Source organism: Colias eurytheme, chromosome 1 (assembly GCF_061535395.1).
Source record: "Colias eurytheme isolate Ceu_HAF_F1 chromosome 1, ilColEury1 Martin Lab GWU primary, whole genome shotgun sequence".
Taxonomy (NCBI): domain Eukaryota; kingdom Metazoa; phylum Arthropoda; class Insecta; order Lepidoptera; family Pieridae; genus Colias; species Colias eurytheme.
The window spans coordinates 13,039,222-13,054,703 of NC_142980.1; the positions used below are offsets into that span (position 1 = coordinate 13,039,222).

The 15,482-nt window shown below is 32.9% G+C and overlaps 1 protein-coding gene across 1 annotated transcript in view; it reads left to right on the plus strand.

Moving 5' to 3' along the window:
• The first annotated feature begins 361 nt into the window (after positions 1-361).
• Abl (tyrosine-protein kinase Abl) overlaps positions 362-15,482 on the plus strand; it is a 52,104-nt gene continuing 36,983 nt past the window's right edge. Inside the window, exon 1 of the mRNA XM_090105387.1 lies at positions 362-761. Coding sequence (XP_089961513.1) covers positions 635-761 — 127 coding nt within the window. The 5' untranslated portion in view covers positions 362-634. The remainder of the gene's footprint in view (positions 762-15,482) is intronic.

The following is a 15,482-nucleotide window of genomic DNA, read 5'->3' on the forward strand; positions in this document are numbered from 1 at the left end:
AAATAAAATAGAGAAAAGCTAGGTTATAATTTACAATTTTGACAGCACCTGCAGGGTTACCAGTATAAGTTTTTAAATTTCTACTTAAATTACCCATGTAAACTGACTTTTTAGACGGACAGATTAGTATTAACAGTGGCAATACCAAGTTAGGTGTGAAAGGGGTAAAAAACATAAGTTAGGGTCAATGAACTTCTCGTCAGTCGTCAACTTTTTATCTGTGCTAAACTTCACAGATAAAGTAGAAATAGGCCACAAAATAGGCACAGTGCTGCCTCTAGTGATATTTATGCTGAGACAAAAATCGACGTCAAACTTAAACATTGTTCCTCTATGCGTCAAACCAAACATGTCAGTTGCACATAATGGCGGAGGTTGTGTTTTTTGTCTGAGCGAATTCCGGTAATGTTTTTTCGAATATGTTCGGAGTCGGACGCGTGGTCATACTTTAATTTTGTTTAATGATTAATTTATTTGAACTATTGTGTTAAGTTTTTAATTTTAAAAGGACTTATTATTTAAAATGGGGAAAAAATACATCGCGCTATTAATGGACTTATTGAATTAGAGTGACAAGACGATAGGTCGCGTACCGGCATCGGGGCCGTGAGGGTGGCGGCTCTCCGACTTCAGGATGGGGGCCCAGCAGGCGAAGGAGCGTGGAACAGCAAGCGGGGCTTCTATTCGTTCGACCCGAAACAAGCCGCGGGTGCCGAAAGACCCCCGCATGCTTGGTTCGAATATATTCACAGAACACAGTGGTGAGTCACTCCATAGATTTATTCCGAACCGATCCATTTTCCAGAAAAGAGGATTTATTTAAAATAAGTTTACTGCCCTTTGCTAAATAATTTTAAATGGCGAAATAATGATATCTTAGGATATACGAAAACATTACTTTTTAACTTGGGACTAAAGTTATATACAACGCATAAAAGTGCAAAAACTTAATGCTATTTCAATTATTTTATACTCAATGAAGAGTTTCTACTTTTAACTCGTTTTTGAATAAAGTTTTCAAACTTTTAAAACTACTTACTTATAACATAAACTGAATAGTATATGACTGCTATTACTTTATAATGTCATCTATTCCTCAAATAACCTAGTCTAATAAGAAGACATAGCAACAGTTTGTTTAAAATTAGCACAGTGTAGAAACAAAAATGAATAATATTTTTTTTTGCACTAGGACAAAAGTTACAGTTTTGTACCTACTTATTTTAAGTTTAAGTACTTAATGATTAATAATTTTCATTTTCTTTATTAGTAACTAAAAAGCAAGAAAATAAATAACCACACTAGCTAATTGGGTATTTTAAAAACATAGTCAAGTCTATAAACTACATAGACAATTTTTTGGTATTATTTCCAACAAAATTAATTGAGTTTGATGTCTATGAAGCACAAATATAATATGTGCTTTATAGCCATCAATCCATATACAATATTCTGACTATCCAAATAGGTATCTGACTATCCAAATAGGTATCTGACTAATAAATTGTATAATGTGAAATATTATTTCAGGTATGGGAGTGAAATTGTACTATGTATATTCCTTTTAATATATAATTCTTCATTTTCCTCAATTAATTACTGCGTAGCAACATCCTGCACAATAAACATTGTTTGTTTAGAATAACATTAATTAATTATTTTACAAGAAGGGTAAAGAAAAAGCTCTATTCATTAAAATTCTCCCAAAATTTTCCTCACTTTGTTGAAAAACAACAGTATTTATATAAACAAAACAGGTAAAGGGGAACAAAAATACACCTACGCAAATAGAGAAGTAATCTCATTATCTATTGAAGAGTTTGCGATGTGTCCAAATGTCTTTGTTATTGTGTACACCATAAACATCCTCCGTCACCTGTATGTTTGTTCACATCACAATTCAGTCACATTGTTGTTTGTTGAATTTGTCCGTTTATTCCCACTTGAGAGATTTTTGAAACAATAACCCTTGGGTATTCTTCATTTTCGTAATTTCATAAATTATCATGGAAAACACGTATTTAACTCATCTATTGTGTTTATGCTATTTAAGAAATAATAACATAACAATAAAATTTAATAACAATAAAATTTAATAACAATAAAATTTAATAACAATAAAAACGAAATATAAAACAAAAAATTTGTAGGTACTGAATTGAAATTTGGGCAGTAACTACCTACACAGAGCTAAAGTAATAAGCTAATTGTAATTTACTTGTTTACAACCTTGTATTTTCTCTTAACCTTGCTTAAAATCCCACTAATAAACTGAATAGAAATAATTTCTTTCTTAAGGAACACAAAGATTTGTATAAGAAGCCATAATCTTAAAAGAGTATAGGTTTGAATGGATATTATTGTTGAAAAATGTTAAAGTTCACTTATAGTACACTATTCTATGTAATGAGAAATTATTTATGGTTAACAATATTATTTCAAAAAATATTTCCAACATTTTCTACTTGAGAAAGAACCGTTGAAGGTCACTATTTACACATATTTATTTATTTGATTAATGATTTTACAATTAAGTATTAACTTTTGATTTCCAAAGTTTCTATGGTCATTGGTTACAATGTAAATAGCTTAAATGAAGTCATTATTTAAATGTTTGCATCAGTTAAAATGATAGTTAAGAAAAAAGTCAGCAGAGTTAAAATACACAGTATTATCACATTCACTGAAATACATATTGAAAATACATGTCACATGCTATCACAGAATTATTAAATCAAAATTGTTCTGAAAGTATACAAAGTTACAAAGGAGAAAAAGTGTGACTAAAATTTCGAGTATCAATTCAACTGCTCTATAGAATTTATGCATTATCTTTGCTTGCGATTTTTGAGATAGTTCTAATCAGTAGACTGTATGAAGTATGTTTCAATTGCCCTGCTACTGTTATAACTGCAAAGCGACTGTATATTTGCGTGCGTGAATATGTCTCATAATAATCGAGAAATAACTTCATATTTTATGAAATTAAATTCTTCTATGAAAAATTTTTCATATATGCATAAGACGAAAATTCAATAGATTTTTTATGCAATAATATGTATGATCTGTTTATTCATTATCTACTTTGTCCTATTTTGTATGCTGATACCATTTAATGTCTTTAAATCTCAGTTAATCAGCTTTATGATGTTTTTCATTCATTTTCATACTCCATTTTGTCCATAAAATTATTTAGAGAACTATGAAAAATCAACCTATTTGCTTACAATTTTCATAATTTCCAATACATTATTGTTTATCTGCTAATAATTCCTAGAAAAAGTATATTAAGTTGAGCATGTAAAATCTAAAACCAAGTTTGATAAACATGGTAGGAGATAATAATAAACAACTAACGCCAAATAGCTACGCCATAAGTAACTATCGCATTTAATTGTTATAATTCCGAAATAATAGCAATTTTACAAGTCCCGCAATTGGTTTTTTTTCCTGGATACACAAAAATCGATTAGCCGTCAATATATTAAGACCAGTATCAGATACATCGGAACATTTCCCTGATAACGCCGATAAGACAATGTGAATGAGGGCGACATAATTCTCGAGTTGCAGTTGAATGAATTATTTAGTTTTGAATGAATTTACTTGCCACGTTATCCTATGTAGAAATACTTCCTGGAACCAGCGGTGTCAAAAAGTAATAAATGAATCCATACTAATATTATAAATGCGAAAGTAAAACTGTCTGTCTGTCTGTTACTCAATCACGCCTTAACTACTGAACCAATTTGCATGAAATTTGGTATAGAGATATTTTGATACCCGAGAAAGGACATAGGATAGGTTTTATCCCGGAAATCCTACGGGAACGGGTTTTTCTTTGAAAACGCGGGCGAAGCCGCGGGCGGAAAGCTAGTACTATATAAATTTTGGCCTGGAAGAGATCACTCTTTAGTGATAAGGCCGCCCTCTGTGCTAGTTTAGCTATAAGTTTTAGTTTTAAGTCATTTGTATAACTAGCATAGTAAAGTGTTATTTAAAATAAAATAAATAAAATAAATAAATAAATAAATTTTATACATATCCGATCAGCTGTTTTTACGTGAAAGAGTAACAAACATAATACATTCTTACAAAATTTCATGAGTTTATATTATCTTTTGATATGTCCGTCTGTAACAGTTACTTTCTTATATCGTCATTTGCCTCAGATGTGTTCATCCATTGTTTAAAATACAATAAACACCCACACGCCACTTTCAGATTTATAATACGCGGTATAACTGTGCTAGACCTAGGCGTAATTCAATAATTAATTATTTGTAATTGCTACATGCGATTTTGGTCACGCGAACATAAAGATTTACAAGATAATTGGGATAAAACGTTTATCCTTTATTGAACCTCATTTGGAGATTTTTTAACAATTTGATTTGATAAATATATTCTCCCCCATTGTCATTAGACTACTCAAGTACTTTTCGACTATTATCATGAAAACACATAAACAGATAGACAGGCTTTACTTTCTAATTCATTAGTATTAGCGTGAATATGCAAAACACATTCAAGATCATGGTTTTTCTTTGTTAGAACACCTAGATACTTTTAACTTCTCGTAGAACAGATAGGGGCGGAAGTTCTCTCGACTGCATTAGCACACAATTGCATTCTTTGATCTGCCTACAAACTATTATAACAATGCCAGTATCTTAAATATTCCCAACAAATTCGGTTTAATATTCTCAAGGTAAATATATTGCATGTAAATTCGTGTTACGTACATGACCCTAAAATTAAGAAAAAAACATTGACGCGTCGCTTTTAAAGAAGTAAATATATGTTATAGAGGTAAGTATCTTTATATCGCAAGTAATGCATTGTATTGGCTAGTCGCGATTTATACACGTCGACCTTAATGCATATCAGCAAGAACTCATTACGGCCTTGAACGCGCATATAGGCACAGGAACTAGGGTTGCCACTCGTTATATCTATTCAATTGTTGTAGGCTGTACGTTGTACATACAGTACAAACTATAAATACACACTAGAACTCGCATACTAAATTATTCCGAGCGCAAAACTTTGTTCTGTATAGAGAGTAAAAGTTATCGTTCGTAGTTTAGTTGTGGAATTCACTTGCGAAGCGTTAGTTTTGATTTAATAATTGGTGAACGCTCTTAAATCCTCATGAATACGTAGTTCCGTAGTGGTCGGTCTTTGAACTTTGTTACGTTCGTAATGTGAACTGGCATACGGCAACAATAGGCCTTCCTATCTTAACTATTCCGATAATGTGTAACGACATGTTTGGCCGATACCGCGGTAAAGCGAAAGCAGGAAGATAATTCTTGTTTCTCTCAAAATTTATAGAATTATCTCCTATTAAAAGGCTTGTTTAGTACGAAACTGTTAGTTAAATTAGCTTACACGTTTACTTTTTCATTATAATATTATGTTTAAAAATATAGATATTGGCGTAGCTTTTAGTTTATGAATTTAACGTACAACGCGGCAAAAACCACATACGGTAACCCTATTATAACATAACAATGGAAGTCGACTGCCGTCTGTTCGCGTCATCGTGTGCCATAATTTCTATTTGTTTTCTTTCAATATAAGTGAATATTAAACAGTGTCTGAATTAACTTATTGTTTTATGATTTGACACACAATGATAACGGTGCTTATTATAGCTAATCTTCTTATATATAAAATTCTCGTGTCACAATGTTAGTCTGCATACTCCTCCGAAACGGGTGGACCGATTCTCATGAAATTTTCTGTGCATATCGGGTAAGTCTGAGAATCGGCCAACATCTATTTTTCATATGTACCACGGGCGAAGCCGGGGCGGGCCGCTAGTAATTACTATAATTATATGTAGGTGATATGAAACAATCGGCTTTATTAATTCAATAGTTCGCTGCAGTTTTATGATTAGTGTTTATCTATGAATGAATGTAGTACTAAATTTATTAACTTCAGTTTTAATTGTATATATTAAATTAATAAGCAGTCATATTTATAATCTAACAACACGTGACACGTCCGCGCTCGTTTACATTTCTATGCCAGTAAAACAAACCTCGCCTCCATTCAGCATTTCCTTTTGCATTGACTACCTTTTAATTAGCAGGGAACAGTAAATAGAATTGAAAGGAATTCTTTTTCATTTTTAATTTACTAGAACCCTGAAGCCGAGTCCGATAATTTAATCAAGGCGCACTTTACTTTTGTACGGAAACCTAGCTTAGTCGCTATTGAAATCGCTAGGAGATTAAATTCTTCATTTTTATTCTCTCCCTGAACGCCGTGGTTTATCTGCAAAGCGGTGGCGTTAAGTGAAGATTTCTAAGGCATTAAGAGATAATTGAATAAGCTAATAGCTAACACGGGCTTCGTCCTGTTATTAGTCTAAAGTTTCACTGCGTTATAATTACCTGGCTTAATATTCAATAACGTCGGTGTGAATAAATAAGTGTTTAAAATGTATAAAATGCATATTTATATACGGCACTTTCACTTTTATTAATACAAATTGGAATTGCCTCTTTATTTATAAACGCAACATTGCTGTAATCGTTTTAAATGTTAGACTGCTCTCCTCTGTTGCTTGCGCATCTGTAATTGACTTATTTACTCAAAGAGAAGTCTTCCTTTATGCACTGGAATATGAGCGGAGGAAGTAGCTCGATATAATGAAAGGATTATGGCATCGTTAAAATTAGTCCACGGGCATAAACAGGTTTGCGATATCTAACTATATAAAAGCAGGCTGACCCGATTACACATCTTACGATCGACGTCCCCGCTTTTCTTTTTCCTATATAGTACATATATCGGTATTCAGCTCCGAAACAGTTCTCTAAGTTGAAATGAATGAGTTTGAACGGTACCATGGAATTCTGAATGCGCTGGTGGAAGGAAGGCACGAGCGGTCGACTAAACCGGTTGTGTGTTCCCACGCGGACGTTACGACCACTTTCTTTCCTGCAGACTAATAATTAAGTACTCATCACGGCTTCGAGTTGTCACGAGATATAAACTTACAAACAATGACGATGATCATATCAAAATGTAACTTTGAATCGATGAAACGCGTACACGCAACGGTCCGATCACTTTTGTCATTTTATCTGGATCAAGGTAGTGTACTTTTTGTAATGCCGTATCTCGTGAACTCGATTTTAATTTTCTGTGAAACATGCGATATTGTTGGAAAGTATTAACAAGGATTAATACCTGCGTAGGTATCGTAAGGCCTTTTTTATTTATTTTATGATATGAGTCGACGTAGCTCTGTTTTTAATTACACTTTGTGCGGATAACAGCATAACGTATTTACTAACAACGTGCGGGGAGTGTCCGTCGGAAAATAAATGAATGCAGTAGGTAGGTAATTGGCGGAAAATGTCATTGTATTAAGTAAAGAGGCGCTGGCTTTATTTGTGTGTTGTTTAAATTATTAGTGCTTGTTATGTTGGAATTTTAACGATGTAATTTAATTTGTGTAACTTATAAATGTTATTTTATTTTATAAAGAATGCAACTCTCGTGCAAGTATAAAAATAATTTGGAAAATCCAAAAGTGCACGCCTCATAATTTCTTTTTAATAAATATTTATTAATTATTATTTTTGTTTATTTAATAACAATTAAACCACATCGAATCAGACTCTGAAAAATGAAAGGGTTCTATTCCTGAGCTGCATACTCAAGCGTAAGAGAAAAAAAAAAGACTCGATTAGTAAAGTATTTCGGTCGCTATCGTGTTAACAAGAAAAAGGATCCGCACATACAGACACACGGACGTCCAAGACAGAACTTTTTTAAACTGTTTTTTAACTAGTTTAAATAACAAAAATGACATCAAAAATATCATGAACGTTAAAAATAGTGTTTTTTCTTAATATGTGTGTGTATGTATTATCTTACAAGTGCAATGTATGATACATAAAGACATTTTAAGTTTGAAAAATCAGATGTTTTGCGCGAAGTGACAGTAGTACCCACCTCAACGCTTCGCTTATGAGGCGTGCAATAAAGATGTGAAATAAGAGTTATATTGTCAATTTATGTTTTATTTTCTCTATAATGTCTCTTGAAGCCAACGAGCAATCATTTTCGCGCGGCAGATACACACAGAAACCTATTAATGTAAAACAGAAATATATTATTGGTAGATAATTCTTGATTTTAATAAATGTACGTAACAAATAATATTTAAAGAAATCCCTTCTTAGGAATCTATAGTCGTCTGTACTACTATTCGAATGATCTCTATTATACATTTCGTCCGGGAAGTTGTATTTTTTATCTAAAACACAACTTACATAATATCTGATGTATAATATATGTGAGATTTTTACATAACACATGTCTGTTTCATTTCCTCTCAATAAATATCACTGGCGCATATTTCAGCCGCTTTAATTAAAATTCAATGAATTAAATAGTCCAAGCTGTGATATGACTGTAGGTAATGATTGAAGTTCATTCGTTCGTGACGAGATTTATCGATATACTGTTACCGAACACGAACTGTAACGTTTTATTAAAATACCCGCGTTGGGTTGCTTGTTGCAGTATGTCAAAATTAAATGTCCTGATGTTTACACTCTGCTCTCATGAAGCTCCACCGTTGTTGATCCATGTATTTTGGTCTACTTAATGACGATGATAACGCTTTAATGGAGGTCTTTTAGTATATCGATGTATCGCGTTGCTAATGGCAACGAGCGTTCATGAAAACGGATGATATTGTATTGCATTGAAAACATGTTTTCTATTAAATATTAATATATAATAGTCGAATTTATAAATCTAAATATATATAAATCTCGTGTCACAATGTTTGTCCTCAATGGACTCCTAAACCACTTAACCGATTATAATAATATTCGCACACCATGTGCAGTTCGATCCAACTTAAGAGATAGGATAGGTTTTATCCCGGAAATCCCACGGGAAAGGGAACTATGCGGGGTTTTCTCTGAAAACGCGGGCGAAGCCGCGGGCGAAAAGCTAGTACATAATATTTTATTATTTTAGAACATCTAAAAATCACTAAACTTTACAGGAATATTTTAATTACGCCGCGCTCGAATACTCCCCATTGATATCGGCTCTGCGAGTTTAGTCCTCCGTGATTCGATGACAAAGAAATACGATTTAAAATTCCAAGTGAGGCCGATCTTGTGATTCTCTGGCATTCATTCTGCAGTGGAAACCGAGGCGAACCTTAAAAAATCAATAATGTAGTCCTTTATTCTTTGTTATCGTTTATTAATATTTCTACGTAATTCGCTTTAAAAGAAATTAGTTTATTGGATTGAAGTTTATAGAACTCGAGACTACTCCGTTGTTTTGTAAGAAATATTAATTTCTTAGTAAAGAAATTAAACTTTGTTGACTGGACTTACCGCGATGTTTTTTCTGCTTTTAAAAGTATTAAATTTCTCATTATTTCTTCATTCTACTACTCCTACTCACTTCACCCAAGGTACATTTTATTTCTTAAAATAGTATCTGTTTGCTTTATCCAGTCAATCCATTATCGGGTGAGCTTAAGTAGCAGACACAAATAACTTTAAATAGATGTATTTTCATATACGCATTCATTTATGTGAATAGAATATTAAATTAAACAAAAGACGAGCGAAATGTAAATGTTTTTGTCTATATGGTCAATATAATGTTGTCCTAATATATGTCTTATAGTAGGTACGTGGTTATCTTTATTACGAAAACAATTTTAGAAGTTTACTTCAAAATCACACAAATCTTCAACTTATCTATTCACTGCTTACTATCCTAATGGATGTAACTAATTCCTAAGTAGGTGCTATATATTTCAGGAGAATCCACAGTCGGTAGCAAGGCATGCATCATGCGATTTGTACACTAAATTAGCGTTCTCCTCCGCCAGATTAACATCATAGATAATTAAATGCTCACTAAAATTCAATGACGGAAATAACATTTGTACGCTGGGATGATACGATGTCCATATTTAGTTTTGGTAATATAGGTCACACCGTGAAATCTTCTAAATGTGTTTGGTACGTGTGCTGTGTGCTGTATATGCTCGATGTAATTTTTGGTACGTCCTGGGAGAGATGATGAATGGTTTGCAATAATTAATGTGGTCTGAACCTCTTGCTGGTTTTGGGTACATTTAATGGCTCCTTTGTTTACATTTTAGGTGGACTTGGCTCGACGTTCGCGTTTATAATTTATTAATGGTGTCATAGTATGGTCGAGATTAAAAATTCGTAGCCGCTTTTAGAAGACGTTAATTTTTGATTCGCTCTAATATTATTTATGCCGGAAAGTGGAGTAGGGTTGATCATGCTCTTATTTTAAATATTTAATTTTCATTATAAGCGTTTATTTATAGTTTTCATTTTTTTGTTGTTTCAAAAACAATTATTATTGTTTCTAGGATCTTATTTATAAAAGCCCTCGTACCTATACTATGAAATATAAAACTATAAAAATCATAGCTCCGCAAAATATCGTCAGCACATCTCAATTCAAAGCGCGAATGTATTGAAAAAAATTCATCACAGACAGTGAGGTTTTAATGACTCACCGGTGGGGTTGGTAGCTTTTGCTCGCTTCCGGGTTATTATAAAGCTGAAGAGTTTGTTTGTTTGAACACACTAATCTCAGGAACTACTGATCCGATTTGAAAAATTCTTTCGGTGTTAGATATCGAGGAAGGCTATCATCACGCTAAACCCAACAGGAGCGGAGCAATGCGGGTGAAACCGCGGAGCACAGCTAGTTATAAAATAATCATTCACAGATTGTGAGATTTTAATGACCCACCGGTGGGGTTGGAAGCTTGTGCTCGCTTCCTGGAAGCTCTCTTTGATCAGCCAGCCCGTATACGCGACTATTAAAGCCTACTGCGTATTTCCAATTGTGTTTACTAACCCTATTATTTCTGGAGACAATGTCGTTAATTGTGACCCTGTGACGTAGGATTTTGGAGTGGACGGGATTTGATTGTGAAATTGGATAAGAAGGTTGTGAGTTGTGATTTGAAATTTAGTACTTAACTTTACGTAGGTATGTGAAGAATTTAATACAGCCTTTTAAGTTATGTTATAATCAATTCAGTATTTGTTACGCCCAAATGTACACATGTAATCTCTATAATATAAAAATGAATCCCAAAATGTGTTGGTAAGCGCATAACTCGAGAACGGCTGAACCGATTTCGATAATTCTTTTTTTATTATATTCCTTGAAGTACGAGGATGGTTCTTATGTAGAGAAAACGTAAACATGTACCACGGGCGAAGCTGGGGCGGACCGCTAGTAATAAATAAAACAAAATTTTTTGTTATATTATTTGTAATATATAACAAAAAAAATTATATACCAATTAATTTCATCAATATCACACCTACAAAGATAAACATCCATTTCCAAATATTAAAATGTAATATTAAACTGCAATACATCGTACATTTCACAATATTACACGTATAAACTCGAAATTATATCGATTCCGCGTACGTACGTACCTACGGAGTACGGACGTTATTGCCTATTGGTAAACGTTAAGGCAATTACGCGTCCTGGCAGTTTGTACAAGCCATTTATGTAATTCCCCGATTTTGATCATAGGTACATGATACAATGCACGAGGATCAAATTAAATTTTCACTTCACGACCGACGTTCAAACTTCAAACCCCGCTCGCGGCGGTTTTGTTTTTTCGAAAATTCAATTCTGTTGAGTAGCAGCGGGCAACGGCGGTGTTTTGTATGGTTTTGTATCGGGAAAACGTTATTGTTTCGTTTACCTGTAAAAATATAGAAGTCGAATGTGAACGAATTCTTTGATAAAGTTTAGTATAAACGAAACCAGTATTCAATATATTTTTAAAGCGAAATATAATAAAGAGCTGCGATATGTACGTATGAAAGGTGACTAAAATGCCTCGGGATAACGTTCAGTTTCATACTCAAAACTTCGTATACCTTGAATATAGTGTAGTCTGTAATAAATCACGTTATAAATTCTAACTAAACAAACCGTAAGCTTAAATTCCACTTCCAAAGACTTAGCTTTATTATATACGGGAGACAAAATTTATTACATATCCTTATTGGTGTTAGTTGGTCTAAATAATAATTAAATTAAAATACGTTTGTCCGAAAATTTCTTAAAATAATATAATGTAGGTTCAAATAATTATCAACGCAGTAAAGATTCCAGAAAACCAATTAAAAAATACGACACCGTCCATGCATTTACACTAGCATAGCGTTTTTACGCGTCAAGTCAGCCAGCCGACATAAATGAATACCAATAATAACTGGCCGAGTCCTCTGCGTTTTTATAGTCAGTTTCGGATATTATTAGACGTTAATTGTCGGCTCAATTCGGTTAAGTACAGCGTCACGTGACTCACCGGCCCACTGGCCATATGCGGCGAGGCAACGTGTGTGACTTGATTTTAATTAAACAACTCTTTACTTATCCTAAATGTGAGACGGGAACCTGATATATGCAGCGTTTGGCGCTCGATTGTTGCCAATTTTGTATGGGATAACTTGATGGGTGAAGGGTGCTCCTTTTTGCTACTAGATATCATTGGCTTGACTCTGCCTGAGATAGATTTATGACATTTAGATAGTTTTTTAGATATTGGAGAAAGTTTAAGTTTGATCCTTAACTGGTTTTGATTGTGCATTCCGCGAAGTAGCAATTTTTTTCCTTATAGGTACCTATAGAACTAGAATTTTCATTAGAAGTCTCATCTGTCCGCTGAAGCACTAGGGATGAGGTGGTTTTAAAGTTTGTTTTTGAGAAGACTTTTGAATTGTTCTAGAAAGATCTTGCCAAAAAATAAGTTAGATAGATTAGATAGTTAGAACTACATACATATATGCTTTTTTAATTGTGTCTAAGGTTTTTCAGACTAGGATAGGTTGTCTGGAAAATCGACAAATGTAATAAGATTGAACACTGCAATTATTTTTAAATGATCGATACGAAAAATATTAATAAAGCCACAATTAAACAAAAAATATCGTGGACATATGAAATTCCAATAAAATTGAAAACCGGAATATTCACGAACTCATAGGTACGCAGCAAGAATGAAAATTTGCAACAACATCTTGACTTTTTGTCCTCCCAGATAGCTCACATTGAGCGACACGTATGCAGGCCCGTTACACTATTATTATAAATTGCCACAACTGGATTACGCCGAGTACCGTATGTACAATTGCACCTCAAAGGCCGCTAAGTTCTTACAACTGTATTTGTGGAGGCAACAAACATTAATAGGAGCGAGTAATTTAAAGATACCGCTGACCAGGTAAATGTTGTGGCAGGATTCATCTTATCATTTGATGATGATTGTTTCTTCGACTCCACGAAAGGAATGAAAATATGCAACAAGGTTTAAGAAATAGGGTTTAAGTTTTTTGCCCAGACAGGCTTTATTATTTATAGCTGTAAAGCCTACCAATTACAGACAAAATATTTAAAAAAGGTGTTCGAATATGACCTAAAAGTTCTTAAAAATAAGTCAGAAGATGTTTTGTTAAAAACAGTGTGACAGCAATCTTAAATATATGGATGATATAATTTCTCCGCTCCAACTAATAAACGTGTTTTTAATGTATCAATATAAATTACGTGATAGTTTCGCTTTGGCAAATTAACTCACGTTTATGGTATTGAAAGCGGTTCATTTAATTAAGTGTGACAGTGGATTATAAACTAGTGGTTTTAACTTCTAAATGCAATGTGGTTAATTTAGTTATCACTAATTAGTGGCCAAAACACGGTTATAGGTAAAGTATATCATTCTCTTGATTATTTTTGGGTATAATATGTTTCAAAATGTAATTTTTTGAATAAATTAGAGTATCTAGGTATATTTCAGGTCACCATTAATATAAAAAATGCATTAAGTTTTGAAAGAAATCGTTCTTGCTCGAGCTTTACATAAATAACAATAGGTTTCTTTACTGCTGCATTGAGATAAGTTAGAAGCATGTTGAAGAAAAGCGATCAACAGTATTAAATCTGTTGTGCAGAAATTAATTATAAAGCGCTTCGTTTACTTGGTAGATAAAATCCTGTATGTAACTTAAAATTTAAAACAAAAATTTATTTTCTTTAAGTCACGTACATCAATCATACATACATACATTACACAGTGCTTAATACAGTTTCTTAAAGAAAAAAACGTTAAAATACAGGAAATAAAATCATTGGTTCCCGCACTAGGCAATGCCTGTCCTGCGGGACCGTGAAATGTTTAACATTTGAATTTGTTTAACATGAACAGAACGGCGATTATTTCATGGCAAATATTTAAAATTCAGATTTAAATTTAATACAAAAACATAATACAGATTAAAAATTTAATTAGATTAAAAATTCATACAAACAATAATTAAATAAAAGTAAAATAGTTTGGAAAATCCAAAAGTGCACGCCTCATAATTTTTTTTTAATAATTATTTATTAATTATTAAATAAATAAATAAAAAATCACTATTACAAATCACTATTACTTATCACAAAAAATCACACTACGAATGTATGAGATTGACGTAACCTGTAGATACGTTTATCTACAGCCTACGTCAATCTCATACATTCGTAGTCTATTCTATTGAACGCTACGCTAACAGAAAGCCACTTGACTAGGGGGGCTGGTTGTTTTTGGAAAGAAGTCGAATATGATAGTATAGAAGTGGAACATATACATGAAAATAACAAATATACCTTTACATATTTTGTAATGTAACACGAACGAAGGGTCTAGACTCTTCACTATGTGTACAGGAACGTGCGCGAGTAGCTGGAAGCTGTAATATTTCCCTTTGCTTCGATTCAGTCACTTCGAAAGGCTATTGACGACTTGGAAATATGAGATTTTTAGTTATGAAGTCAACATCGCAGGAATTCACTATTGAAGTATCTCCGTGAAGAAATTTCCTGTTATGTCGATATAATATCGTGACTGCACATGAACTTGAATGTTCAAGGGGACTTTATTACTCCAATACGGTAGGGATTTATAATATCAAGCTCCGATATTTTCCTTTTCTAAGAATTCCGATGGCTTGTAAATGCAACAAGTTTTTCATTTTATTTTAACTTAAGAGATTTAAACACTTGATAGGATTCCGTATATTTTGAATAGTTACCAACAAAGGAACGTGCTAGGATATAAAAGTTTGGAAAAAGCGATAACTTTAGTTATTGGAAAGTTTGGGAAAATAATTTTAAATTCTGAATTGGCGCAAATGTAATTAAATTTTATCCAAACTCGAAAGAGAAGTAGTTTATTAATTGGACTGTATGTTTTTGTATAGCGTAATAATCGTATAACAAATACGATTATTCCGCCAATTAAAAATGTATTTTCACGATGTTTTTTGATTGTTAGGTCGTATATTAAAATAATTCTATAGAAATTTCCGAAATTGAATCATCGCTCTTTAAACAATCTCAAACTATTGATGTGT